At 41.6% G+C, this 26,113-nt stretch overlaps 1 protein-coding gene across 3 annotated transcripts in view; it reads right to left on the bottom strand.

Annotated features, from left to right (window-relative positions):
- Positions 1-17,447, bottom strand: part of ATP8A2 (ATPase phospholipid transporting 8A2) — a 318,328-nt gene extending 300,881 nt beyond the window's left edge. For 2 of the 3 annotated variants that reach the window (XM_027652079.1, XM_027652098.1), the window contains exon 1: positions 17,339-17,445. In XM_027652079.1, the coding sequence (XP_027507880.1) occupies positions 17,339-17,417 (79 nt within the window). In that variant the 5' untranslated portion in view covers positions 17,418-17,445. Of the gene's footprint in view, positions 1-17,338 lie in introns of all 3 variants that reach the window. The other variant, XM_027652089.1, reaches the window with a different exon arrangement.
- Between the last annotated feature and the right edge of the window lie 8,666 nt (positions 17,448-26,113).

Below are 26,113 nucleotides of genomic sequence, written 5' to 3'. Positions count from 1 at the left end.
TTTACTAGCAGGACAACCAACTTCTCACTCACTGTCACTGGATCTCCTTTCCAATTAACATGAAAACCAATGCACAGAAACCCAGCCTTTAAATAAATAGGAGTAATGTCTCTTATACATCTGTTATCTAAAGATAATAGTAAATAATCATAGTAAACTATTTTCAATTTTGTGCATTAATACCCTTCCACGTAGCTTGTGTTCTACTAACTTGGACCACCAAAACAAACTAAAGTAGCACGACTATTAATAGATAATCCTTGCAATCTAGTTAGCAATGCTTTTGTCTCACTTATCAATGCACTTGCTTCCACATTAAATGGCTTTCTACTTAAAAAACCAAAATATTGATGTCAATAAAGAAGATTAAATACTTGCAAACAATGTAATACTATCAATAAAGAGAACAGGCATTTTTGTTTCATCCTTTTACTCTTAATATCATTTTGGGTAAACAGCAACAAAAGACAAATATTCATTATGTTAAGATAATTCTATTTGCTGTAAGTAGCCTGAAGCCACTACAGCTTCTTGCATTTATTTGCACTTGCATTAAGTCTGCATTAAAAGTGCTATAGAGTTGATTTAGCTATTTTTTTCTTTCTAGAGGCAAGAATGCTAGATCTCTGTAATAGGGAAAATAGAAACATTTAACAAGATCTTGGGTCACAGGATAAAGCAAAGAAATGCATTCCTCATACCCTGTGGCAGTAGCACTTGACCTATGCCTGAGACTGCTGCCTTCTAACAGGCCAGACAAGAACTCATTTACCAGTTGAAACACATACAAAAAATGCCTCATAAAAGAAAAGGCCACACATCCACTAATCCAAAAGCAAACTGCATCACTTACCAATTCTTGCCTAACAAAGCCCTATGGCCTAATTTCTGGCCTTTGGCCAAAGTCTAACTGAGAAGTTAAAGATTCAAAGATGATACACCAGTTACAAGCACAGAGACCAAGCATAGCCTCTTCCCTACAGGTTCTCAAGACAGATTTAATGCAGCCCCAACACTCTTCTCATGAGAGTTGTTCTAATGATTAATGGATCCATAGCAACTCCCTTCTGAGCAATCCTCATTACATACCAAAACACACTGAGTTTAAAACAAACAAACAAACAAAAAACAAAACAAAACAACACCCCACCCCCCACAAAAAAAAAACCCAACCAAACCCAGGCAAAAATCAAAACAAGGAAACAAAACAAAACCAAAAAACCACAAAGGAATCCATAGCAGGCAGACAGGCTATACAGTAGAGGTAGCTCTGTTCTGGCATCTAAGATAAGCAGTCTGGTGAGTCTTGGGGAAAGCTGGCTTCAGTTACCACAGGGAGATCTAGAATTGCTCTAACAAAATCCAAAGTTGCATCAGATGAAGAACCCGTACTGTGCATCTCCTATTATCATTCAACTTCAGTTTCCACCACCCACTCTAACTAGTACCTTATTTACACAGTACCCCTGCTCCAGACATCCAGGGCATTAGCAGGTACCCTCATAACTTCAGTGCTGATCAAGAGGTGGCAGGAGAGGAAGAGAAAAGGCAGCATGCAAAATACACCACTACACTAATAGCACAGTAGTCACTGTTCAGACTTGGTTAATGATCTAGGCTGCAGATAATTCATTGGATTTGTCAAAGCCAGTTTAGACCAGACATTTGTTCACTAGGCAGCACTGTGCAGCAGCTATGAGATATATGGACACAATTGCTCCTACCCTTAATGGTGTAGGTGAGGGTCTTGTAGCTAAAAGCAACAGGCACAATCAGTAGAGTTGCTAACCTGCCTTCAGCCTACAGGGGTCAGATTAGCAGTAAAAAAAGCCCACTGCTTTATTAAATTGTAAGAGCACTGGGAAAACAATTTATTCAGGAGGTCATGTTTGTTCTCATGTCTGTACGCATATGTACAGGTATTGTGGAAGAGTTCAGTAGAAAGAAAGCACACATTAGTAAAGCACTGTTTCTTCAGTGCATCTCATCTGTTATACAGACACCAGGATGAAATTTTTTCCCTGATCAGATATGAGTTGATAACAATATTGGGGCAAATTTTAACAATTAAGGACAAAACATGGCAGAAGACAGCTCTATTGCCAACCAATCCAGTGATAGTCCCTCTACATTTTGTGATGGATCCCACTGCAAAAGCACAGCAAATCCAACACCATGTCTTCATCTCACCACTGCCAACTTCTGCCACTGGAAAGGGTTCAACCAGTAGCAAGCCAGCCATGTCTTACCGAACCCCACTTCCTCACTAGTGCTGCTGACCTGTCCTATGGCATTGTAAGAGAATGGTCCTGCATGTGGAGCCAACTTTGAAACAGTGGGGCTCCCCATCAGAACCTTTGAGGGCAACTCTCAACTCAGCTTTACCAAATTCCCCAGATGTCTCTCTCACCTTTTACATCCACATTTGTCCAAACCAGAAACATAACATCCCCGAACCCATGAGTCCATATTCTAGAGGATGTTAGCAGAACACCAGCCTTCAGGAATATATTTAAGTATATGACCACATGGGCATACCCTAAGCACACCTATATGCCACACAAGACAGCTGATATTGTCTTTACAAGGAGACATCTGACTACAGAGTAGGAAATTAAGGTTAAAACAAACTCCCTTGAATCCCAGGGTTTCAAATCCATATATCCCTTCCTCTGCAAGAGGGAAGAAAGACTACTAAGTCTGATCATCAAGGACTGACTGATGGATATAGCCAGTCTTTCCTCCCAGCATTTCTTCAAACCACTTCTCTCTACTTTATCGCAATGTTACATGTAATGCAGAAGACAACGGGGAAGGATCACTTGGAGGAAGGAATGACTAGGCTACTGCACAAGCAAGGCCTAAATTTACCTCATCCTGGCTCTGTTAGATGAAGGTCCTACTATTTGGTACAGGCATAAGCATCCAACTACTGCCTTAGATACTCAGACATGCCTTTGAATTGGCACGAAGCAGATACTGTCTGCATCACCGAGCACTTCCACTGCTTGCACAAGCCACCAAACTGAGCCTACCCAAAAGGGTAATCCAGCATCATACTACAAGTTCTAAGGATTGAATGTTAAACTAAGAACAGCACATAATCAACTATATCCTTACTACTCTGTTACTTCTGGTTTTCTCCAAATATGCTTAGCAAAGAACCAAGTACATATGAAAAAAATGATGAAGAGAAAATGAAGTTATAATTTATTCTCACTGAGGCAACTTTTTTTTTTAATAGAAGTCATACCACACTGTTGATAAAGTACTTAGCAAATCAGATAGAAAACGTGACTGTATGGTACCATTACAGAACATACCATGTACCAAGCCACGCAGGCTTATGTGGATTATGTGGCTTATTGTATTCATTAAAGGTTCACTACAACTGTTAGTGGGACTGTTAATGGAAGCATTCAAGAGAGGAAATTGGCAACCAATTCATTCTCTCTAATTGCAGTATACTTTCAGCTGTGTCAAGCAGCATCCAAGTGCCTTGCACAAAACAGTATCTTTTGTAACTGCCTAGTGCAGTAACTAATAAAATTAGTCTATCATGTTCTTATTTAACTCTTGGTGTTTTTTCTAATGTAATACCTACTAATTACACTGAAGTCTGACATAATGCAAGAAGAAAGTTAATACTGTCTTGTTAATCAGACAGACTATTTTAGTCCTCCACCTTCAGAACAAGAACTGTTCAGCAATCCCACATGGTGAAGGGCACACTTCACATCCATGTAGAAGACTGCACTGACACCCAGAGCTATGAGCAAAACCCACGCAGACCCATCACACTCCTTCAGCGAGAGAAACAAGAAATACCATCTCCAGTGCAGAGTGGACAACAGAGTTGACTCTGTTGTCAGCAGGAAGACAATAAACCTCATGCTAACTATTTTCAGAGCTCTAGGAATAACAGATACATGGCAGAGGGATTCCACAGTCCTATATCATGATCACAACACAGGACATATGCAGAGAGGTAGCACATTCCTAAGATGCATTTTCTGTCTCTAACAGACATTTTCTTCCTTTTAAGGCACCTTCAAACAAGAGTAAATATGCTGTTGCAAGAATTAGCAGCCCTCCTCACCACATGGCAGTTTCCAGAGGACTTGGAATGCTAGACTGAAACCACCACCTCCCCAAGAGAAGAGTTACAGCAAGGGAGTGGAGGAATGGGTTTCTTCAGGTTTCTTACATTTGGACCCAAAAGAATAGCTCCTGTACTCTGAGCCTTGAGCACCAGGTGTAGAATTTAGTGCAGAACCTCTCATAGTGATTACAACTGATCTGTACCACCAAGGACTACCAAAACCAGAACACAGAACAGTTATGATTAGGACAGCTTAACAAAGACATTCATCTGCACAAAGCTCAAAACAGACTTGTGAACCTAATGAATATCTTTGGTGTAGGACCAGTTTATTTTCAGTTTAATGGATGCATAAACAGACTTCCAAAAGAGAAAACTCAACAGCAGTTCTATGTTTAACCAAGGACAAGAGAAAAGCTGCCATCACACTCCTCTGCCTGTTCCCTGAAGGAAGAGAGCACTAGTCACAGATAAGAGAAGCTTACAGGTTTGCAGTATCAGCCAGTCTTATCTCTGCTCTGCAGCCTCAGTCAGAAGACCAGATCAAGGATGAGAGTAAAGCTTATTGAGCTAGAAATTCCTGTGAATTCTTCATTTTCCCTTTGAAGCATATTATATCAAAAATATAATTGCCAGTTATTCCAATGCTGCAGCCACCTGCTACTGTTATGCTGAAGTCCTGAACTATAGCATAGCTGGAGACATTTTCCCCAATAAAGCATTTTTATTTAAGAAATCCCAACATAATAAGCCTTCTTATGCTGGTTGTTCTTCCTGGAACAGCTATCTTGTCAGGAGCATCTGTACTGTATGAGTTTTAAAAATATTCTTTCCTCTTCCCTCCACCCCCCTCACCAAAAGAGAGGTAACAGTCTTAGTGGCTTGACCTCTAAGAGATATATTATGGTGTTTCTACAGATTTTTCTGGGAAGCCTATACATCAGCCCCTGAACTGCTGCAGACTGATGACAATGAATTTGATTTAGGCAGAGTTATGCTGACTGGACCAGCTGGGGCTGTGACCATATAGGTCTCCTGCTAGGGTTCATGCAGGGCTTGTCATTGCTGAAACATTAAATGATTGTTTTCCATCAGATTAGTATTCATCTTGACCTATTGCATCATTTCTGAGGTTTAAGTACATTTGTACTGTATCCATCTGTCACTTTTGAGACACTCCAGTACCTGCCTGTAATAGGCAGAGTTTTACTGCAATTGCTTCTAGAATGAGCAAAGACAAGAATCACAGACCTTTTCAATATTTAATTATCTAGTATTGCATAGGCTGCTGTGAATTTAGAGGAAATTATACTTATGACTCATATGCTAGTACTGGAGGAGTTTTTCATTAAAAAGTAGCTCTAGGGAGGAAAGGAAGAAAAAAAAAAAACGAAACCAACCAACCACTGCTGAAAGCTGAATATCAACAACTGGCTGACTCAATTTCCAATGACAGTGCATCCATCCAGGTACAGCAAGCACTGGTGTCTCATTCCTAAGAAAGTCTTATCAGCTAGATGTCAGTTGCTCTTCTCTCTCTTATATTCAGGGGAAGGAATGGCTGAAGACACAAAACTGGTGCTAAACTCTTCAGGAGAGTTTCAGATAATCCTAACCTATAGCCATTCCTGGATTATATACAGGTTGGTCAAGTGTCTTCATGAAAGTGGAGACACCTTGTGAAAGGGAAGTAGTCATTCCCATCCCCAGTATGTTTCACCTTTTTTTTTTTTTAAATAAAACATCAAAGCAAACACTCAGTTCTCTGAAATAACTGCTGGGGACAAGTTTCATACAGCTATTTTTTATGAAAACCTAAAAGCCTCATTTCTCTTCACAGACTATTACAGAAGATATTTAGTCATATATGAGCAGAAGCCCCCAACTGGTAAGCATTAGTTTGTTATACCATGTTTAGAGGTTGTTAGAAATATTACTACCACAGTATTCCCCCACAGCTGTTCTATTTTGCTGTGAATAGTAGAACTTATCAATGGAGAGAAATCCCTTCCACTCAGTCACTATCTTAATACTGAGCTCATTGTTAAAACAACAGTTCCTCATCACTGATAAGCCTCACACCCTAATAAATTTGAAGTATCACACATTAAGGATATAACTCCTACCATGCAGCTGTTGAGAGCCACCACTGTAGGTGCTCACAGCACACAGTTTAAGTGCATATGATAACAGGAACACATGATTAGAGGAAGGAATTATTCTGATATAGATGTATAATTGTCTGCTATCCAAATTTAAGTTTTAGGTACACTTTTACCAAGCAATATCTAATCACAGATAAAAGAACAAAACCATTATAATAAAAAGCAGACATGGGCTTTGCTTGCTGTTAGACCCTTACATTACTGATATATAAACCTACCTCTCAGGAAAACAGACTTTCAGCTTTTCCACATAGAAAATTGAAGAAGACATAAGGATAGTCACTATCGACCTCAAAGCATTAGAGTTGAAGGCATTAAAAATAAATTTTTTTAATAAGTCCAACCTTCCCTCCTTTCAAAAAAACTCACCTGACTGGAATTCAAAGCTACAAGGAAAGGACAAGTCTCTTATAGGTTATAACTTATCCTACCAAAATCTCTATAGACATGACCTTCTACTACCTTTCTCCTCTTTTAAAGTCTTCTTATCAGTGCATTATCTTGTCTCACCCACAAATTATGGATCTGGGGCTCATTAGTGTAAACAGAGCTGTAATAATTACCATCAGGTAGAACTCGTTATTGTCTAGTTAAGACTGCTTCCTGGTGAGAAGTTCAGCACAACCTATTCAGTTTGACTGGTCACTACGTTACCCCACCTGAATGAGAGTTTTTAGACAACTTGTTTTTACTGTTTTCTTTTTTCAGTGCTGGTATTACTACAACTATCTTTTACAGCTTATTTTTAAATTTATTTTTGATAGTATGAATCTTAAATCCTGTATAAACAACCAGAAAAAGTTATTGTAATTTTTCCTCACATTTTAAAGCTTAGTTCTTCTTAATTGACTTACTATTTGAGTGATCTTTCACAGTTCCTCTTATTGTAAACTGATTTTCCTTTTTACAGGTGCATATAATAGGAAAACTCCTCAAATATTTCTTCCTATCTTTCGGTGTATGAGATAATTCTAAAGCATCTATTTCTGCTTTGACCTTAGTTTTAGCTACTTGCTTTTCTTCTGTTAATCCAATTCTATTTTTGGCTATAGCCTCAGTCACAGCATAGTCTTCCAGTTGAAGCACTGCCAATCTTCTTAATGTAGGACTTCCCTTCCCCCTTCTTCAGGTTGTTAATCACTCTTCTTAAATTTTAGTCTATAAAAATAATATATCAATTTCCTTATTAGAATTATTTATATTAGTGTAGAATCACTGTTGATAAACCATTTAAACAATAAAAAATGATGCCAAAAACCTACAGAAATATGTCTTATAAAATTCCCTTGTAACAATAAACCTTTATAAGAAATACAGGATTAAATAAGAGGTCATGTTCTGTTTGGTTTTTCCCAGAATATCCATGTGGACTTAGTTTCATGAGGTCTGACACCACCAAAGCCAGATGGCAACTATGAAAAAAATGTAACTCTTAATGGCTGTAAACTTACTTGACTAAAGAAATATATTTGTATACCTCCTTCTGCTTTCTGGCACCATATAAATACTGCGTAGCTGCCTGTAATCTTCATATGCCCTATGAAGTAGATAACTAAAGTTATTCCCTTTCTCTGGAGACACTGACTACAAAATACTTGGACCTGAAGTGAGACAGCTTTAGCTCCCCACAAAGACAGAAGCGACCACATCACTGTTGTCCTTCTCTACCTCAGTAAATTTTGTGGCTTCTCCTTAGGATACTGCTATTTTATTACTGAATGCTAGTTTGTGTACTAATTCTGATGGAAATAAAATATATGGTTGTTTACAGTTGCTGAGTCCCAAATTAATGACAGTATATGCTCCAATAGTACCATCTGCCCTGACTAGACGTGAACTGGGACATAGAAATATAAATCCTACCATCTCATCAGTGGGCAAAACTGTTCTGATTTGATTTGCAGCCTGTAACAGTGATGCAGAAATTCAGCAAGATGTTTGTGTGTGAAGTGCTGGGTATCTTACAAGGGACTTTAATTAAAAAAAAAGGGGGGAGAATTTTTGGCAGGAAGAAGGTATAAGATTAACTCTTGCCTTTGGTTGTTGGGATTTGTCTACATAGAAGATGACACTGATAAAAGAGTTTAATGTCTCTGTAAACAACAGCAATCCTAGCAGGAATGGCAAGTACACACACTCTGGGACTTTGGCTGCCTAATGAAGCAAAAAGGACCAAAAGGAGTACTAAATTATTTAAATCCTATGCTATTTAGCAATGACACAAAATTGCACTGTCTCAACAAAATCGTATGAGATTTATTATTGCAGCTATTTTATTCCCATTTTTCTCTCTTTTGGGCTTTGGCAGAAAGCCCTCAAATAAAATGGTTTAGGTAATCAGCTAGCTGGCCAAAACTTCAACAAAACCATCCACTGTTGAGGACTGCAGAATCTTCTTATTCAGAGCCCAGTCTTTCTTGATGGTAAAAGTTTAGGACTGTTAAGGTCTCTCTGCAGTCCAGGTTGGGAACACTTACTGCTCTCTCTCCCATGCCATGCCAGACACAGTCCTTTCCATCTGACTTGAACTCCTACCATAGCCAACATGGCTAAGCACATTTAAGGGAGATAGCATAGAGTATGGAGTCAGTGATGGAAATGGACAACAATTTAAATGGCAGGTGTGTCTGTGAGACAAAGTAAGACTTCCTCATCAGCTGTTTTCAGTGGAGATCCTACAACTAAAGAGACCTTCTTTGGTCTACTCTAGGATCTTGGATTTTGCACACCTCCTATGAGACACTCTGTCAGAAAAGAGGGAATGGTAATGGGGCAATAGGGTGTATGGAAAATGCTGTGTTCACAGTCCCAACTAACAGAAACCCATGATAGAAGGGCTACCTGGAATGCACTAGGGAAAGCTACATCTATATTGTTGGGCAATTTTAGTGACAGCATACATCTCACAGTAGGAAGCTCTTGATAAACTGGTATTAGCAATGCTAGAAGACATGTGCCATCCTACCTCTTGAGGAGGTAATGCATAGAACTCCCTTGTGGTTTGGTTGCCAGCTGTATCCAAAGGCTGTCCATGTTCCAGAATCGAAAAGAAGAAACCTGGAATTCAGGATGTCAGAAAATATAGTCCAGGAAGCAGAACACCCTCAGAATTTATATCTCTCTCAAGCTTTGTAGTGTGGTTGACATGCCTGAAGGACGGGATGTCATCCAGAGGGACATGGAAAAGCTTGAGAAGTGGGCCCATGGGAACCTCATGACGTTCAACAAAGCCAAGCCCAAGGTGCTGCAGCTGGGTCAGGGCAATGCCTGGTACCAATACAGGCTGGGGGATGAACAAACTGAGAACAGCCCTAAGGAGAAGGACTTGGGAGTGCTGGAGGATGAGAAGCTGGACCCAGCAAGGTGCACTCACAGCCCAGAAAGACAATTGTGTCCTGGGCTGCATCAAAAGCAGTGTGGACAGCAGATTGAGGGAGGTGATTCTGCCCTTCTGCTCTGCTCTGGTGAGACCCCAGCTTGAGTGCTGCATCCAGCTGTGGGGTCCCCAGTACAGGAAGGACATTGACTTGCTATAGCAAGTCCAGAGGAGGGCCACCAAGATGATCAGAGAGATGGAGCACACCTCTCCTATGAGGAAAGGCTGAGAGAATTGGGATTGTTCAGCCTGGAGAAGGTTCAGCCTGGGGACATGTTATTCCAGCCTTTCAGTATTTGAAGGGTGCCTACAAGAAAGATGGGGACCAATATTTAGCAAGGCCTGTTTCTATAGGCAAATATTTTGGATCTTTTCAGCCACTCCTCTCTCTTTTTGAAGACTGATCACTCCCTTTTTTTACCCTAATGAAGACCTGTAGGGTTTAAAAACTTTTTAAAGACCAGATAAGAAAATTTCATATTTGTAGATAAGATCACTTCGATCAAAACCAGAGGGTATAAACCTTTTTGCTTACTGAAGATTGTGAGAAAACTTCAGCAAAGGTCAAGATTTTAGTTAAGGAGTGAAGAGTGAATAGTCCTCAATCTCCAGGTAGTCCAGGATTAGGATTAGTTTGGCTGAGGGAAGGGTTTGGAGGGAAAAGGCTAGCACTCTCTCCTCCCTTCTGTCTGCTAAGCTCTCATGAAAGCTCCTTTTACCTCCTATGACCAAGCAGATAAATGGCACAAAGTTGGCTTCCAGATGTACACTTGTATTAGTGAAACTCTAGGAAAAAGATCTGACTGTTAATCTGTAAAGTAGGAGTAGTCCCCTCACCAGTCTAGGGATCCCTGCATACTTTAATTCCCCTGTCTTTCTGTCCCTCTTGAAAACAAGGCACCAGGATGGATGTCAGTGTATTTCAGTTCAGCAGCCATGGGACCACTGAAGTAGTAACTATGGTGAGCCTTTCCAGTGATGCAGAAATGTTGAGTAAATGTCAACTGGATTTCAGATTAAAGTTTCCAAGTTAAATCCTGATTCCCAGATGTGTAACTGATATGACAAGTGCAGATGTAGCCTCTGTATCTGTTTCAGAGTTATGATGGCTGAGGTTGACTTTGCACATATTCTTTTAGTATCTTTTGTCTCCCATTTACAAATAAACTGCATCTATTAAGTTAAGGTGACATTTGCTTAGAGTACTTAAAGGCACAGAAAAGTCTGGGGTATTTGTTTCATATATCCTTTGTATAAGCATTGCATTGAATGTTCTCTTCCAGCTATATGTACAAGACTGACTTTGTGATTAACTATCCCTTAAAAGAACATGTTGGCAATTAGGCTCTACAGACACTGTCTGTAACAGATATTCTGATATTTGTGCTATTACAGACTAATTAAAATGTGCCACAATGCAACATGGTACAAGAAAATAAATAGGAAACACTTATCCGTCATAGTACTAAAGCTAACATGGGTGCTTAGAATATTGCTTCACAAGTAGCAAATCGGCTCTCTGAGACTCAAGGATTATTTAAAGGGTATACTTGACAGCTCAAAGAAGAATGGTCAAAGGGAAATGAACCAGCTCAGAGTACCACCCTGTAGCAAGTCTACAGAGTATCACTTGATAACCTTCCAGAAGAGCAGAAATGGATGACATGGTTGTTTATAGCAGGGCTTCACTACAATAAAAATGCCTTGTGCATTACTAACTAATTAAGGAGTGATCAGTTCGAGATGCTGACATCAATTTTCAGATGATCATCCAAAATGCCATGTAGAGTCAGTGGGAGCTATCAGCTTGGAACTTCTTGAGGACGGAAGAAGGGTTAATTATTTAAAAAAAAAAAAAAAAAAGGAATGCTTGAGAGTAACATCATTTCTGAAGCCATAGATTTCCACGTAAAAATACACCAACAGAGTTGGCAGAGATCAAGATTGTATCCAAACCTTGTGGCAATGAAAACGCAATATACCAAACGACAATTCTTTCTATACCCAGTAAGTTTCATTCAGGAAGCATACCCAGCAATTTTATCATCTTGACGATATTCTACGACCCTGAACAGACAAGCAGTTTTCCTTGCAATCATTTTACTGTTAGATATTTTCATCCTACATGGAATTACAACAGCATTCCTGCCAAATCACACTAGCAGGGCAGTGCTTTTAGGTCTACCCAGAAAATGAAAACAGTGACTTACTCGGCACAGGGAGGTACACGAAAAGCAGATACTGCTAGGGAACTAAAATCTCAAACAAAAGTCCTGTGGAGAGAGAGTGGAGCAGAGAAGCAATAAAATAGTTCCTATATATAGACAGTACATATAGAGAGTACATATGTCTGTCTGCAATGGATTTATGAATAGTCAAATAGCATAACATAAGAGAGTTCATATATTGACTATATGGTGGTGTGGAATTTTTTATTTTTATTAAATACATTCATTTAATTTAATCTTAGTTAAATCTCTTATCTTCCCAACCAACTCCTGAATAACTGTATTCCTCATCATCTGAGTGGTTTGATCTTTAATGGATTTATTCATGATTTCACCTCCCCCATCACAATAAGGCAAAAAAAATGTTTCTTTTGCCACACTACTTAGGACCTTGTTTATTTATGAAGTTGCTCCACAGTAACTGTGCACACATCATCTTTTTCTAATTCAGTGTCGTAAGCAGAAGTATTTTAAATTCCCTCCTATCCTAATGCAAACTGACTCTCATCACAGCCAACAAGCTTTAAGTGAATTACCCAAGACAGCAGAACTTCAAGCTGGCCTCCAGTTAGCCCTGTCACTGTCACCACCTCGCTTTACAGCTGAGCAAGATCTCACACTGATTGAGAAGACTCCCCTTTGTGCTACTATAGAAACGTAGTAACGTAAAACATGGGGTTTATTGTGAGCTCTTTGTCAAAAGGCATAATTGTCACTGGTGTTTATGTAAATAGGACTGGGCCTTTGATGTGATTGAGTGAACTGCACATTATACTATGTTACATGCCAGTTAAACATGGATGAAAAGAAACAGGAGCTCCGTCACACTTACAAAAAATTACCACCACGCAGTTCAAGTGTGCATAAACAAACATGTACTAAAGTAGTCTATTTAGTAGTAATTTCTGACATGAAGCAAGTAGAAGTTTAGTCTTCAGCTGGAAAAGTTTCTCATCACATTCTCAGGGTAGAATTTCTGTGTGCCAATGCTATGGTTGCAATTGTCTTGCTAAATGTTTCAATAACTCTTGATAATGTTCATGGGCAGTTAAAGCATTTGCCGAGGAAGTACACCCCTCTGTTTACAGGTCTACTGTCACTACTCCTGCCAGGTACATTTCTCACACAGAATAGGGCTTTTGTTCTTAGTTAAAAAATTTAAATGTTAGTATTTTAGGAATTTTTTAGCTCAGCACTTTGCTGACCCCCTCCATAGTGTATGCTTGTTTAAAAATGCAGTCAGAACAACTGCTGATCCTCCTGCAAAATAGGATGTAGATAACCCATGAGTAGACATGACTTGAATGAGCTTCAAGGTGAAAACTTCTAGCATTCACTGTGTTTCTTACACCATCTGAACCTGTCCTCCACAATACCAAATTGCACCTTATTTGAAGCATCAACAGCCGTACGTAATTAATGCAAAGCTGATTAACCATTTCACCTATAGCTCCTGTGCATTTTACATATATCTATACGAATTATGTCTAACCTGTAGTGGCTGTAAATGGCTACAGATAGAATCAAATAATCATAGAATCATTAAGGTTGGAAAACACCTCTAAGATCATCAAGTCCAACCTTTGACCGAATACCACCATGCCCACTAAACCATATCACAAAGTGCCATATCTAGTTGGTTTTTGAACACTTCCACGGATGGTGACCCAACCACTTCTCTGAGGAGCCTGTTCCAATGCTTAACCATTTTTTCTCAAAGATAGAAGCTTTGAGCAAAATACATGGCCTGTGTGATGTTATAACTGCTCTGTATGACACTTCCCAACAGTAGCAACCATGGTAATGATATCACAGCACAAAAATAGCCCAAAGAAGTTCTTTTATAGACATTCTTCCAACAAAAGAAAGAGATGGATTCTTTAGAAAGAAGTGATTCTAAGAGATAGTCACTGTTCTTAAGACCAAAATGACAGCATAAACCATAAGCAAGTATTTCACAGGAAATGTAGATGGCGAATGTACAAAAGGAGCATTGTCTCATATCATGTAATGATGTTTATATTTCAGATCCTCATAAACTGAGAGAAGATTCTGTTGTTGCCTCTACACTGAAAATATTTCTTCTTGCTGATGTGTATCACTGAGCAGTTGAAAAAGACCACAGTAAATAACATCAAGATCATTTGTACCTTTAATCCATTATAAACTTGGAATTCGATTTTTTTCCCTAAAATAAAAATGCCATTGTATATTCATCCAATGTCTTATTGACAGTTGCTTATTTTTAGTGATTTTAAGGAGGCAGGAAGGAGAAGAAAAAGTTAGTCTTTGATGTCTGTGGTTCAAACAGTAAGGAGTTGGAGACTTCTTTGAGAATAATTTAAATCTAATCAATTTAGCTCAGCTGGTACAACATTACAGCAATAAAAAGGTTTACCTGTACAAAGAAAAAAAAATCGATTAATGAGCAAATGCATAAAAATGAACAGGACTGATCTTTTGAGTGGCAGGAGGTGACTTTCCATCTCTAAATTCTCCTTTTCACATCCTTTTCTGAAAGTGCTTCATACCAGTGTTAAGTTTAAAACTTTACCAGATATACCAATTACATTTTATACCGTATGAGTGTAGAAAATCTGAGACGAAAAGATATCATTAGACACAGAGGCAGTGTTCTTCTTGACTAAAGAAGAATGTCTATAAGCTACTAAAATACTTTACATAGTATGAAAATAAATCTCAGTGACCCAAACTAAAACCTAATACTTTAAGATTACCAAAACTCCCTCAAAAGTAAACAGCACTAGCAAACAAACTACTAGTCTTTAAAGCAGGGAAGATCTTCTGTTCTAAAAAGGAAAGAAGGTAGAACATTCTGATACATAGGTGCTAAGAAAATCCTGGTGGATAGAGATAGGGTTACCAGTTCCCCCTCCACACCATTCAGCTCAGAAGGGTCTTTGCAATGCCACCACACAACCACATCTGTACTGCTTTTCAGTGGCTCAGTCTCCAAATGTATGCTTTCACAGTTGGGTTCACACAGCCCAAAGCCCCTCACTTGAACCTGTTTAGCCCACACATACAGCAGGTCTGCACACCAAGCCACAGCATGCTGTAGCAAACAGACTTCCTGCCTTTCTGTTCCCTGCTGGCATTCAGACTATACAGGCTGATAGTGAGCCACATCAGCACTGATCCAGGTGACCATGTAACCATCTGATGTCTAATGTTGACACAAGCAAGGCAATGGGAATACACAGGAATGGGGAAGGCAGGACTTTCTCTCTGGGTGGCAGAGAGACTGGCTCTGTTGTTCTAAGCCATCAGTTTGCTCAGTGTCCTAAACCAACTACAATCATATCCTTTAATAATTCTATGTAGTAAGTTTTTAGACGTTATATATACCTACACTAAATATTACTCTTGTCATCCTTAAAAATACTCTAGATAGGAAATATATTGTTCAATAGCTAGGAAGCAGTGATCATAATGCTAAACAGCAACCCCATCTTTCTTCAAAGTATGATCTAATTTGGATTGTACTTATGTGAAATGAAGAGAACATGTAAAAGTCGAAAGCTGTGTACAGATAAGTCCCAGCTAGAAGATCTGGGTGCCTCAAGCACCCAGAGCATAACTGAGGCACAATTTAACCACCTAGACCCACAAGTACAATGGTGGATTGCAGGTGACCAAGCTCTGGAACAAATTGCCCAGAGAGATTGTGGAGTCTCCCTCACTGAAGATATTTAGGAACCATCTGGACACAATCCTGTGCCATGTGCTCTAGGATGGCCCTGCTTGAGCAGGGAGGTTGGACCAGATGACCAACTATGGTCCCTTCCAACCTGATCCATTCTGTGAGTCTGTGATTTACAGAAGTTAAACCTTAAATTCCTTATGTATCCCACATTCAAGCTGAACACTCTCCAAGTGCCAAGCATCCAATATCTGAAGGGAACCTCAGTTTGGATTCCAAATTTTAGGTCACAAACAGATCTGCCAAACTCCAGCTCTGGAAAAGGAGCCTCCCTGTAAGAGGATAGGGTTTCAGATTGGACTGCAGAAGTGGACACAACCCCAAACACTGGGAAATGGAATCTGCTTAACTGCAACTGTTTCATCTGAATGGCTTAGGCTGAAGATAAGTAAAGCTGGTAATGTGCTAAATCCTACTCTGAAACCTTACCATTTCCTATGAGCTGTCATTACACACCTCTTTGCTTAGCATCCCACTTACTTCAGCAGCTATGCAGAAGTCCTTGAAGTTCTGTCCTTATTACCAAGGAGTGAGGCCAAACAGGGAAATATTACTGGAGTGACCAGGCTGTGCAGAGGAGCCAAAACAAAGGTGGTTTCTCCTTCAAGTTAGCACTAGCCTGGTTCCATGAGCTGAACAGCCACAAGTGGCTGGAGGACATCTTCAAGTACAGCGCCATCCAAAAGCCATCCAGCAAATGCTCTCCAAGGTGCTCTGAGATTTCACCCAAAGCAGAGCTAATCAGGAAATGTGCTTCAAAAGCACATTCCTTATTGAAACAAAAAGTGCTAAAGCAGCATTATACTGCACCCTTACTCGCCGCAGAGATTGTACTAAGCACCTAAATATTTTGCACAGGAAGTGGTGTCTGTAAGTCACTGACAATGTCACCAATGCTTCATCTATCCCTAAGTACAACATACCACAACTAAATTCTGAATGCACCTTAGTCCTACAGAAGTGAGTCAAAGTCCTTTGGGACCATAATTCTACCTTCAAAGTATTCCATTTATGTGTATTTTCTTATAAGCTAGTTGAAAAACATTTTCCTACATGAACCTCTTAAGAAATCTTATCATTTACCTCTCTGCAGGCTCACTGCAGTGCCTGATGCTCTTCCCACTCCAGAACACAGGACAGAGGTCCCTGACCAGCCTGGTGGGGTGTGGGGCACCCCTGCCTCCCCTCCATCAGCCATACTGCCCTCTGAGCAGATGCCCACCCAGAAAATTTCCCTGCCAAAACCCATCAGAACCAAGAGAAAGAAGGGGGGCATGTTGCCCCCTCCAGACTGTTTCCGCGTGGAGTGTGGATGCCGGGAGGGCCCTAGGGGGTCCCGATGGGATGGATGGATGGATGGATGGATGGATGGATGGATGGACGGATGGATGGAGGGATGGACGGACGGGCCGACGGAAGGTGGTGCAGTGTCTAGGGTGGCCCCGCGGGGTGCAGTGCCGGGCCGGAGCCTGGAGGCGGGGGCGGGGTGCGCGGTGCCCTTGTGGCGGGGGCGGCGGGCGGGCAGCGCCGGCCTGCGAGCACCTCCGTCCCGACCGGAGACCCCGAGGGCGGAGGCGGCACTGCGGGATTCCCAAAGGCCCCGGCGAGGGGGCGGCGGCGGGGCCGGGCGGCCGCGCCATGGAGGCGCCGGCTGCCTTCCTTCCCTCGGCGCGCCTTCCTTCCTCCGCCGCGGCGCCTCCTCCCCGCGCCGCTCCCGCCCGCCTCGCCTCGCTCTTTCCTCACCGGCCGAGGAGTGGATCTTGGAGGACTTCCGCCGCAGGGACATCTTCAGCGCGGTGTCCAGGCCGGCCCTGTTCGGCATGGTGTGGCCGGCCGGGGCGGGCTGGCCATGGGCCCCCCCGCACGCAGACGCCGCGCTGCGGCCGCCGGCACCGCCGCGCCCGGGCTGCGGGGGCGGGAGAGGCGCTGAGCCCGGGCCGGGCCCCGCTCCCCGCCGGGCTGGGGGTGCCCTCCCGGGGAGCCTCCGTGCGCCTAGTGTGAGCCATTGCGGACGGCACGATAAAGTCAGGACCTGGGTTTTGTGGGTTCTTTTGAGGTGTGTGTCTGGAACTAGGATTTTACTAGACATTTTAGGAGCATAAAGAATCCCAGCGAAGCCCCCGCTGGGATCAGGATCCTTAGCCGGGATTCTTTGTTCCAGTTACAAGGGCATCTTTCATCACTGTGGCATGCTGCCAGCCTCATTACAAAAGATATCGTTCCTACTCAAAATGTCTGGTAAATCAAAGATAAAAAAAGAAATAGAGGAAATATTAATCAATACAGCACTTAACTCTTACAGCGCATCAGCTTTCTGTGCAAAACATTTGCAACCATGAGAATTTACCTGCCAAGGACAGGCAAAGAGGAAATGTAAGTGAATAGGGAAAAAAATAACTAAAAAGTTGCCTCTCAATCTTTACATTCGTCGGTCTTAACCAGGCATAGCTAGCAGTGATTGCCACGTCTTAATGGGTTACCTTCTCTACCAAGTGAGCTTCAAGGTAGCATAGTTTAAATGAGGCAGAAGCTCCCATGAGATGAGGATATACTGAATTTTGGGGAGACCTACTGCATAAGAAATGGTCCTCGGTACCTTGAAGGTCTGTGAAAAATGGCCCCGAATCTGTGTCTAAACCACTCTACCATACAGAGTTGGCTACCATACACAATAGGGAACGTGGGTGGTATTTCAAAGGTCATAAATAATGCTAAACTGCTGAATCTCGCTGTACTTTGATGTTCTCACATATAATACGGAAACTGATACTTTCCAGCTACAACTTCACAAAATGTTGCAAATAGAATTTTGGTTGTCAAATCACTTTGTGCTTCATAAATACAAAGTAGTCTAGAAATTTGGCATTTTACACTAACGGCTCTGAGTGCATCATAGCCCACCTGAAGATGTTTGCTTTGGGACTGGACTGCTGCAGACAGACATTTCTTGCCTGTGAGAAACTATTACTTGTGGATTTAATCACTCTAGGAGAAGGCTGGTGCAAGAGCTTGTGTGAATGAAATCGTCCGGTAAGGACAATGCTGAATGCTGGCGTTCCTGCATGCCTTTCTCATTTTAGGTCTATGACATGGAGCTGGTTATTGTCATGAACATAATTTTCTCCATCAGCTTACTCTTTCTCCTCTCCACAAATTATTTTCTGTTGCAGTCAGTGTCTTTGCCCCAGTAGGAATTGCCTGGATAACAGAATATCAGTTCACATATATTCTTAGGTAGTAGACAAAAATAAAGTGAAGTTCACTTTGGGTTTGAGCTGCCAGATCAAAGTCAAAGAAAGTGCTCCAGAAAAAAGACCAAAAAAGAATGGCAACTCCTGGTTTCTTGTTTACTTTTTTAATCAGAAATTAGCTGTGAGGCAAACTGTGTTTACAGGACGCTAAAAGTATTGTCAAACTGTAAGCTGTCAGCCCTGTCAGCCTGTGAGCCCATAGCACCTAAGTGCACTCGTTCCTTCACCTGTACTGCACTTGCTTTCACCTCTGCACACTCAGTGTTCTCGAAGAGTGCTCCAGATAGCACATCATCTGCCTTCCATTTACACAGGCTACTCACTTGTAAACTTAACTACTTGAGCACTTCGAAGAGATTTAATTACCCAACCCACACTTACCTCCACAAGCCTGAGATGTGTCCCTGTGGAAGGAAACTCCCTGAACATTAATGAACAGGCATTTCTGTAAAGCATAATGGCATGGAAGAAAGAAATCACATCTTTGCCCCTGCATAGACTGAAAGTCTCAGAGGGCCTGCCTGCAATGTCTGTCTCAAGTCACAAATTGATATAATCATACACTGCAGTCTAACGGGAAGCTGAGGGGAGAAGGTGGACTGCAAAAGTGTCTAAGGAAACCAAGTGTGCAGGATAATCTTGGTACCTGAGAAAGAACCTGGGTCCTGCTCAGCAGGCTTAAGAGTGGGGCCCACAGGAAAACTAAAGTGTACAGTCCAGAGGTGAACTCATGTTGGTTATGTTTCTGGAAGTTCACATTCATTAGTAACAACTGACAAGCTGCAGGTGAGCCCTGAGCTTTGAGAAAACAAACTGATTGTTCTGCTGTGCAGGACTCACCCTTGTCATTGTGTTATGCAATGCCTGTCTTTGTCATAGTGCTGATGTGCACTAAATTGTGTATTATTGGACCATGAGTCAGGGTAGTATTATTCCCTGGGGTCTGTCATAATGGATCCATGTTTTGAATGATGTACCAAAAACAAAAGGAGTTGGTATTTTTCAAATTACAATGTGATGACTTTTCTAGTATTTATAGCAATGTACTTTCAAAGAGCTCAGTATGCATAATAATTATTTCAATGTAATAAATAAAGCAAAGGCAGGAAGAATGGTCCTGTAGTTAATGTGCCAGACTGGGAGACAGGATATCTTTATGCTATTTCTGACTATGCCAGATACCGTCTGGGACCTTGGAGAGATTGTTAAGCCCAAATTTCCAAAAGATGCATTCTCTGCTACAATTATTAATGTTATGCAAAGAGTTTGGTTCTGGAGGAAAAGAAAAAGGGAGCACACCATTCTCAGTCTAATCAAAGAACTATTAGGTGAAAGCTAATTAATACAGAAAAGAAAAAATAATGAAATTAAAAAATGCTACTACTACTTAAAGAAAAGAAAAAAAATTAGGAATAATTATGCAGTTCATTTTTTTGTAGACACACTCTTCCTGTCTGTCCTTTTTTTGGTGTTGTGCTTACCCTCCCACTGCCCCTCTAGGGTCGACACTGCCAGATTTTGTCAAGCAGTGGGTATTGGGTCTGTGGCTGGTCATCCATGCGTTCCCAACAAGTTCTTTGCTGAGAAAAGCAAAGAACTAATATGGGGCTATTCTATGTGAGTTTTAAAATCCCTTTACACCTTACTCTTTCTTCATTTGTCTACAGCTCCACTTTAATCCAATTGTATTGTATGTGATGCCATTTATGTATGTTACATACTTCTTCTTTGTGTAATCCCTAAACTGTCTTTGTCCAGTTCTCGAGTCTGCACTGCTTTAGCTGACTACTGGAGAGCTCTTTATAGCCCCAAGTTCTCCAGTGCCAAGGCTGTCCCCCTTTTTTATCACCCTATACCTGCTCTACAGTGTCCTGTGAGCCCACTCTCAGGGGACCCTGCTGTCATACCAGGCCTGTATTCCTCTACACCTTATGTTATATATCATTATATTAGTCATAAGCCTGTGGCCTCCTTCCAGCAATGGTGGTGTTAGGCTACAGGATGAGAGCAAGCGCATGCAAGTTCTGCATGTCTAACTCTCTACAGACCAATACAGGATGTGACTATTAATATGTGAACATGTGTCAATGCATGTATGATTCATCTGTAATCTCTTAAAGGAGCCAGAGTCTCCTATATCTTATAGAACAGAAGGGGCTTGGCTTAACAATACATTCCTCCTAGTTACCCATAACCCACAGATTTAACCTGAAGATGGAAAAAAATATGATGACTTGCACATTGAAGGGGTGCATTGAAGGTGTGGCAGGATGAAGGAAGTGTAAACCAGTACCTGTCAATGCAATGGGGGAAAAAAGATCAAAGATTGGGAAATGTTGGTATCTTCATTTTTAAAGTGCTGATCAAAGCTCATTCAAGGCTATACAGTTCTTTCTTCTTATTTCCAGTGGAAATTTTCCATCCAATGGAAGACAATCAGCATCAGTCACGCCAAGGTTTCCCAGATGACTTTTGAATAATGACACATTGATATGTTGAAAGCTGAAATTTATACTAATTTTGCAGCAGGAAGTGATCTGTGATTTGCCTGAAAAATACAGAAAAATGTAAAAATACCACCCCCCTTCTATATTAACCCTAGCAAAAACAGTGAAACTAAATAGAGAAAAATAATGTATTTTTTCTAGTATACTCAGGACTAAGAACTTATTATGACAACTTCTTCATATCTGCAAGTTAGTTCAGGAAAAATACATCAGTGTTATTACTTTACCAGAATACTCCAAGTTTGTATGGTTATAAAGACACATTCAAAATACAGTAAATTAGAACAATTAATTTTTATTCCATGATAATGGTATGAACAGAAAGAATTAATCGGAAAACTATGTGTAGAACAACCCTTATAAATGCTTTGCACAGAAAGGACGTACAGTACAGTCAACCGTAGTTCAGACATTCCTCCAGCTTATACTGAGTCAAATTAGTAATAGCTAGTAATGAAGGGAAAAAAATATTCATAAGCAAAGAAGAATAATATTGAAGAAATTAAAAGCTTAATGAAGAAATCATAGAATCATACAATGGCTTAGCTTGAAGGCGACCTTGAAGATCATCTAGTTTCAACACCCCTTCCACTAGGCCAAGTTGCTCAGAGCCCCTTCCAGTGTGGCCTTGAACACTTCTAGGGATGAGGTATCCACACTTTCTCTGGGTAATGGGTTCCAGTGCCTCACCACCTCACAGTAAACAATTTCTTCCTGATATTTGATTTAAACCTGCCCTTTTTCAGTTTAAAGCCATTACACCTTGTCCTTTCACTACATGTTCTGGTACAAAGTCCCTCCCCAGCTCTCTGGTCAGCCCATTCAGGTCCTGGAAGGTGCTGTAAGGTCTCCCCAGACCCTTCTCTTCTCCAGGCTGAACAGTCCCTGCTCTCTCAGCCTGTCTTCATAGGAAACATTTAAGATTGATTTTCAGAATGTAAATAGTTCTCAAAATGCATGAGGTGCATTTTCATTATTTTGATTCACTTCCCTGTCCCACAGCTAGGTTGCTGGCTAATGTGAGTCCAATATTCTTTGGTTTTGTAATCAATGAGATTAGTGCAAAGGGAATCCAAGGCAGGCATATAATACTGCCACACTGATTTGGTGGCACTCACTTTGTATGGTTGTAAACAAATGCAGAAAAGCAAAAGTTGGTCCCAAGTAGGTGTGCTCAGAAAGACTGAAAAGAAGCTTGAGAGAACTGACACACTTGTTAAGATTGAACCATATTCTGCAGCATGTGTAAATATTCTACAATATGCTTTAAACCAGCTATTACATCCAGGCCACCATATGATTGGAAATAATAGAGTTCAGTATATAGTGTATCTGTGACTTACATGTTATTAAAAATATTTTGATACCAGAAAAAAATAGTGTCGTGTACAGCACAGAATAAGAAGAAGAAAAAAAAAAAAGACAAAACCCCACTGAAATATAATTTAGTATAGCAGAGAGTTTTATATATATATATACATACACACACACACACACATATGTATATAAAACAGATGATCTGAAGGAACCCAATAAGGAAGATGGAGAAGGACTTCTTACAAGAGTGTGTAGTGAGTGACTGGACAAGGGGAATGAATTCAAACTAAAAGAGCATAGGTTTAGATTAGGTATTAGAAGGACATTCTTTGCTGTGAAGGTGGTAAGGCACTGGAACAGGTTGCCCAGACTAGTTGTGGATGCCCCATTCCTGAAGGTGTTCAAGGCCAGGCTGGATGGGGCTCTGAGCAACTTGGTCTAGTGAAAGGTGTCTCTGCCCATGGCAGGGGCATTGGAACTAGATGGCCTTTAAGGTCCTTTCCAACCAAAATTATTCTATGGTTCTATGATCTTGTGTACTCTAGGGACCAGCACTCACAGCTGTCCTTGTTTGCACTGTTTTGGTGGACTAGGATAAAAGGTTCATTGTTCTCTACCCTGCTGCTTTTCTGGAAACATGTCCGACTCATGTCCTGCAAACTGAGGTTTCTTCCTTTGCTGGGAGCCATTCCTGCAGGCTGGAAACCTGCTTCCTAGACACTGGTCTCCAGGAAGCTTACAGAGGGGTAGTGTCATCATCTCCATTTCCCCAGGGCAGAGGAGGCAGAGGGAGCGGCGCTGGCTTCGGTTGAGCCACCTGGAGAAACAAAGCTCCGACAGGAGTGCGGAACACAGGGCTCCAGCGCCCCTGCCCTGGGGAACGCCGTGTTCCCAGCGCGGGCGGACACCAGGGAGGGAGCCGACGGGACCCGCTCCAGCACCTCGGAGAGCTCCCGGCACCGGGCATCGGGACGGGCTGCACGCCTGGAGGTGCCGCCTCTCCACGGCAACATCGGGAGTAAAACACCTGTCAACGCACTTCGCAGCTGGCTTTTCTCGGGTTTATTTAAACTTGAGTTAATTAATTTTGTTTCAGAATTAGCATTCATTTATCTGATCGTCCCGCTAGTATTTCCATGCCCCGAGAAACAAAGGGCGCTGGCGCAACGTCCAAGGAGCGCCAGCCCTGCAGAGCACGAAGGGAAAGCGTTTTGTCCCAAATCCTTTCTTTCCCCCCTCCCTGTTAGAAGCAGCTGGGGCTCGGCGGGAGGAGTAGCTTGTCTCCCCTCGCCTCCTGGCGCACGGTGCTAGCCACTCCCCCTGTGCCCAGAGGTTCAGAGAAGCTGACTTTAATCACATCTCTCCCGTCTCCCCCACCTCAGGCCTCACTGTGATGTGAGAAATGCTCATTAGGCCCCAGCCATGACGAACTGCACCTGGACTAAGTCCCTCTTGAGCTTATCAGAAACACTGTCCGTTCCCAGGAACTAATGTTTTCTAATGAGCATGTGTATTTTAAGGAACAGCCTTGGAAACTTATTTTTCTTGCCTGAATAACAACGCAAGTGGAATAATATTTCTGTTGCCAAACCTTCAAAGAAAGTTACTGACTCAAATTGTGGCCAGCATGAAAAATTATAAAGCCCACTGTGGAACGACCCTATAAACACTGGTCCAAAGTGAGATCCTTTTGAGCTCTCAGTTGCCAGAAGGTAAGAGGCTAATGTGTATGTATGTCTCAAACACTGATAACCAGATGGCTGTGGAGCAAACCAAGGACTGTTAGTAATAACAGACAAGAATTGTTGGTAATAACCAAGGACTACTGATATTAACATGCCAGGAGAAAGAACAAGTTTTAGTCAGAAAAGGGTAGCAAGGTGGATATAGGGTCGCACTTTTCTGTTAGAAAGAACCACAACACAGTACAGCCCAAGTGCCGGAATGATTGGCAGGAAGGGGACATGGACCATATGGTGGGATTAGGACCATCAAAGACCCCCGAAGCCCTCTGACCCATTTCCAGAACAGCCTAAATGAACGGACTGCACATGATAACTAATTAGCACAGAAAGTGAGAAACCAACCAAAAAAGGTTGCTGCCTACAAAAAGGTACCCCTCCCAGCCTGGGTGGTGCCTCCAGACCCTGGACATCTCATCAGCTAGACTGACACAGCTGAACTGCCATTTATCAGCAGAATCAATGGTGAAACCAGGATTTGCATCCCCTCAGCTGGGTCAGTGCTGAAACCAGGATTGGCATCCCATCAACTGGATCAACACTGGAGTAAGGGCTAGTGATCCCTTTTCATCTCTCTTTTTCTTTTCCTCTCTTTTTCTCTTTTCCTTTCCTTAATTCACCTCTCCCTTTTTAATTAGCCTCTTTAATTTCTCTTTTCCCTTCCACCCTACTCCTTTATCCAACCCCCACTGTCGTGTGCTTATAGAGTAGGTCAGAGACTAACATACCAATTTCCATGCAAAGTCTGTAATTTACTAATAAAACTCTCTGATTGTTTGCAGACCCTCTGACTTTTGTCGTTCCTTTCGACCAATGAGCATTTTCAAATCTGAAGTGCTTCCTTCCCCTTTAAGGAAGGGTCGTCACACAGTGCCCCGTTGCCGGTCACCTTCTCCTTCGGAGGCAGGTCTGTGCTCCAGGACGCACCGCCGAGCCAGCACTTGCTCCTTGTAGACTGGCGCCCTCTCCTGCTGTGCGACATATTTTCCTCTCGGACGCTGGGAGTTTCATGTGAATTCCACGGATCCAGGCAGCGCACAGGGATACGCCATGGGCTGCTGAGGAACCCTGCGCTGGGGCTCTGGACATGCTTTTGCCCTCAGCGTGCTTCTGTCCAAAACAGACTGGCTCATTCAAATTGTTCTGCCTTCCCTAATTCTACCACCATCAAAATGAGAATTAATCTCATCCCAGTACTTTCTTTTTTGGGGTCTCAAACTGCATTACTCTCAGGGGCATCTCACAAGCATGAGTGCAGGGGAGTCATGAATGAAATCACCTGGGAGGCCAGAGTCATCATTTGAGATTCATGTCCAAGGGAAAAAAAAAATTAAAAATTGGAGTCTGTGGACTTGGAGATGCCTTAAAAAAAGGGAGGGGGGGGCATGCTAAATTTTACAGACCTTTTGCTGAAATAACCCTGAACCTAGGTTTTTACTTCAATCCTACATGAAATGTGAAGAAAAAATAAGAAAATGGAATTTTAACAGTCCAAACAGGAAAAAGGCATCAGCTGTAACGATATTGGAGATAGCCCTCAACTGCAGTGTTTATGCAATGCTAAAGTATCTCAACAGAAGGACCTGAATCCAGACATGCAACAATTCTGATGTAAATATTATACTATGATGCTTATATTTTTTCCTTATGAATACATATTTTTTTCCTGTAGCATTCAATTTATTGTATGTGTATATGTGT

Source organism: Corapipo altera, unplaced genomic scaffold (genome assembly GCF_003945725.1).
Source record: "Corapipo altera isolate COAL_440 unplaced genomic scaffold, ASM394572v1 0, whole genome shotgun sequence".
Classification (NCBI taxonomy): domain Eukaryota; kingdom Metazoa; phylum Chordata; class Aves; order Passeriformes; family Pipridae; genus Corapipo; species Corapipo altera.
This window is presented reverse-complemented; position numbering and strand designations above follow the sequence as displayed.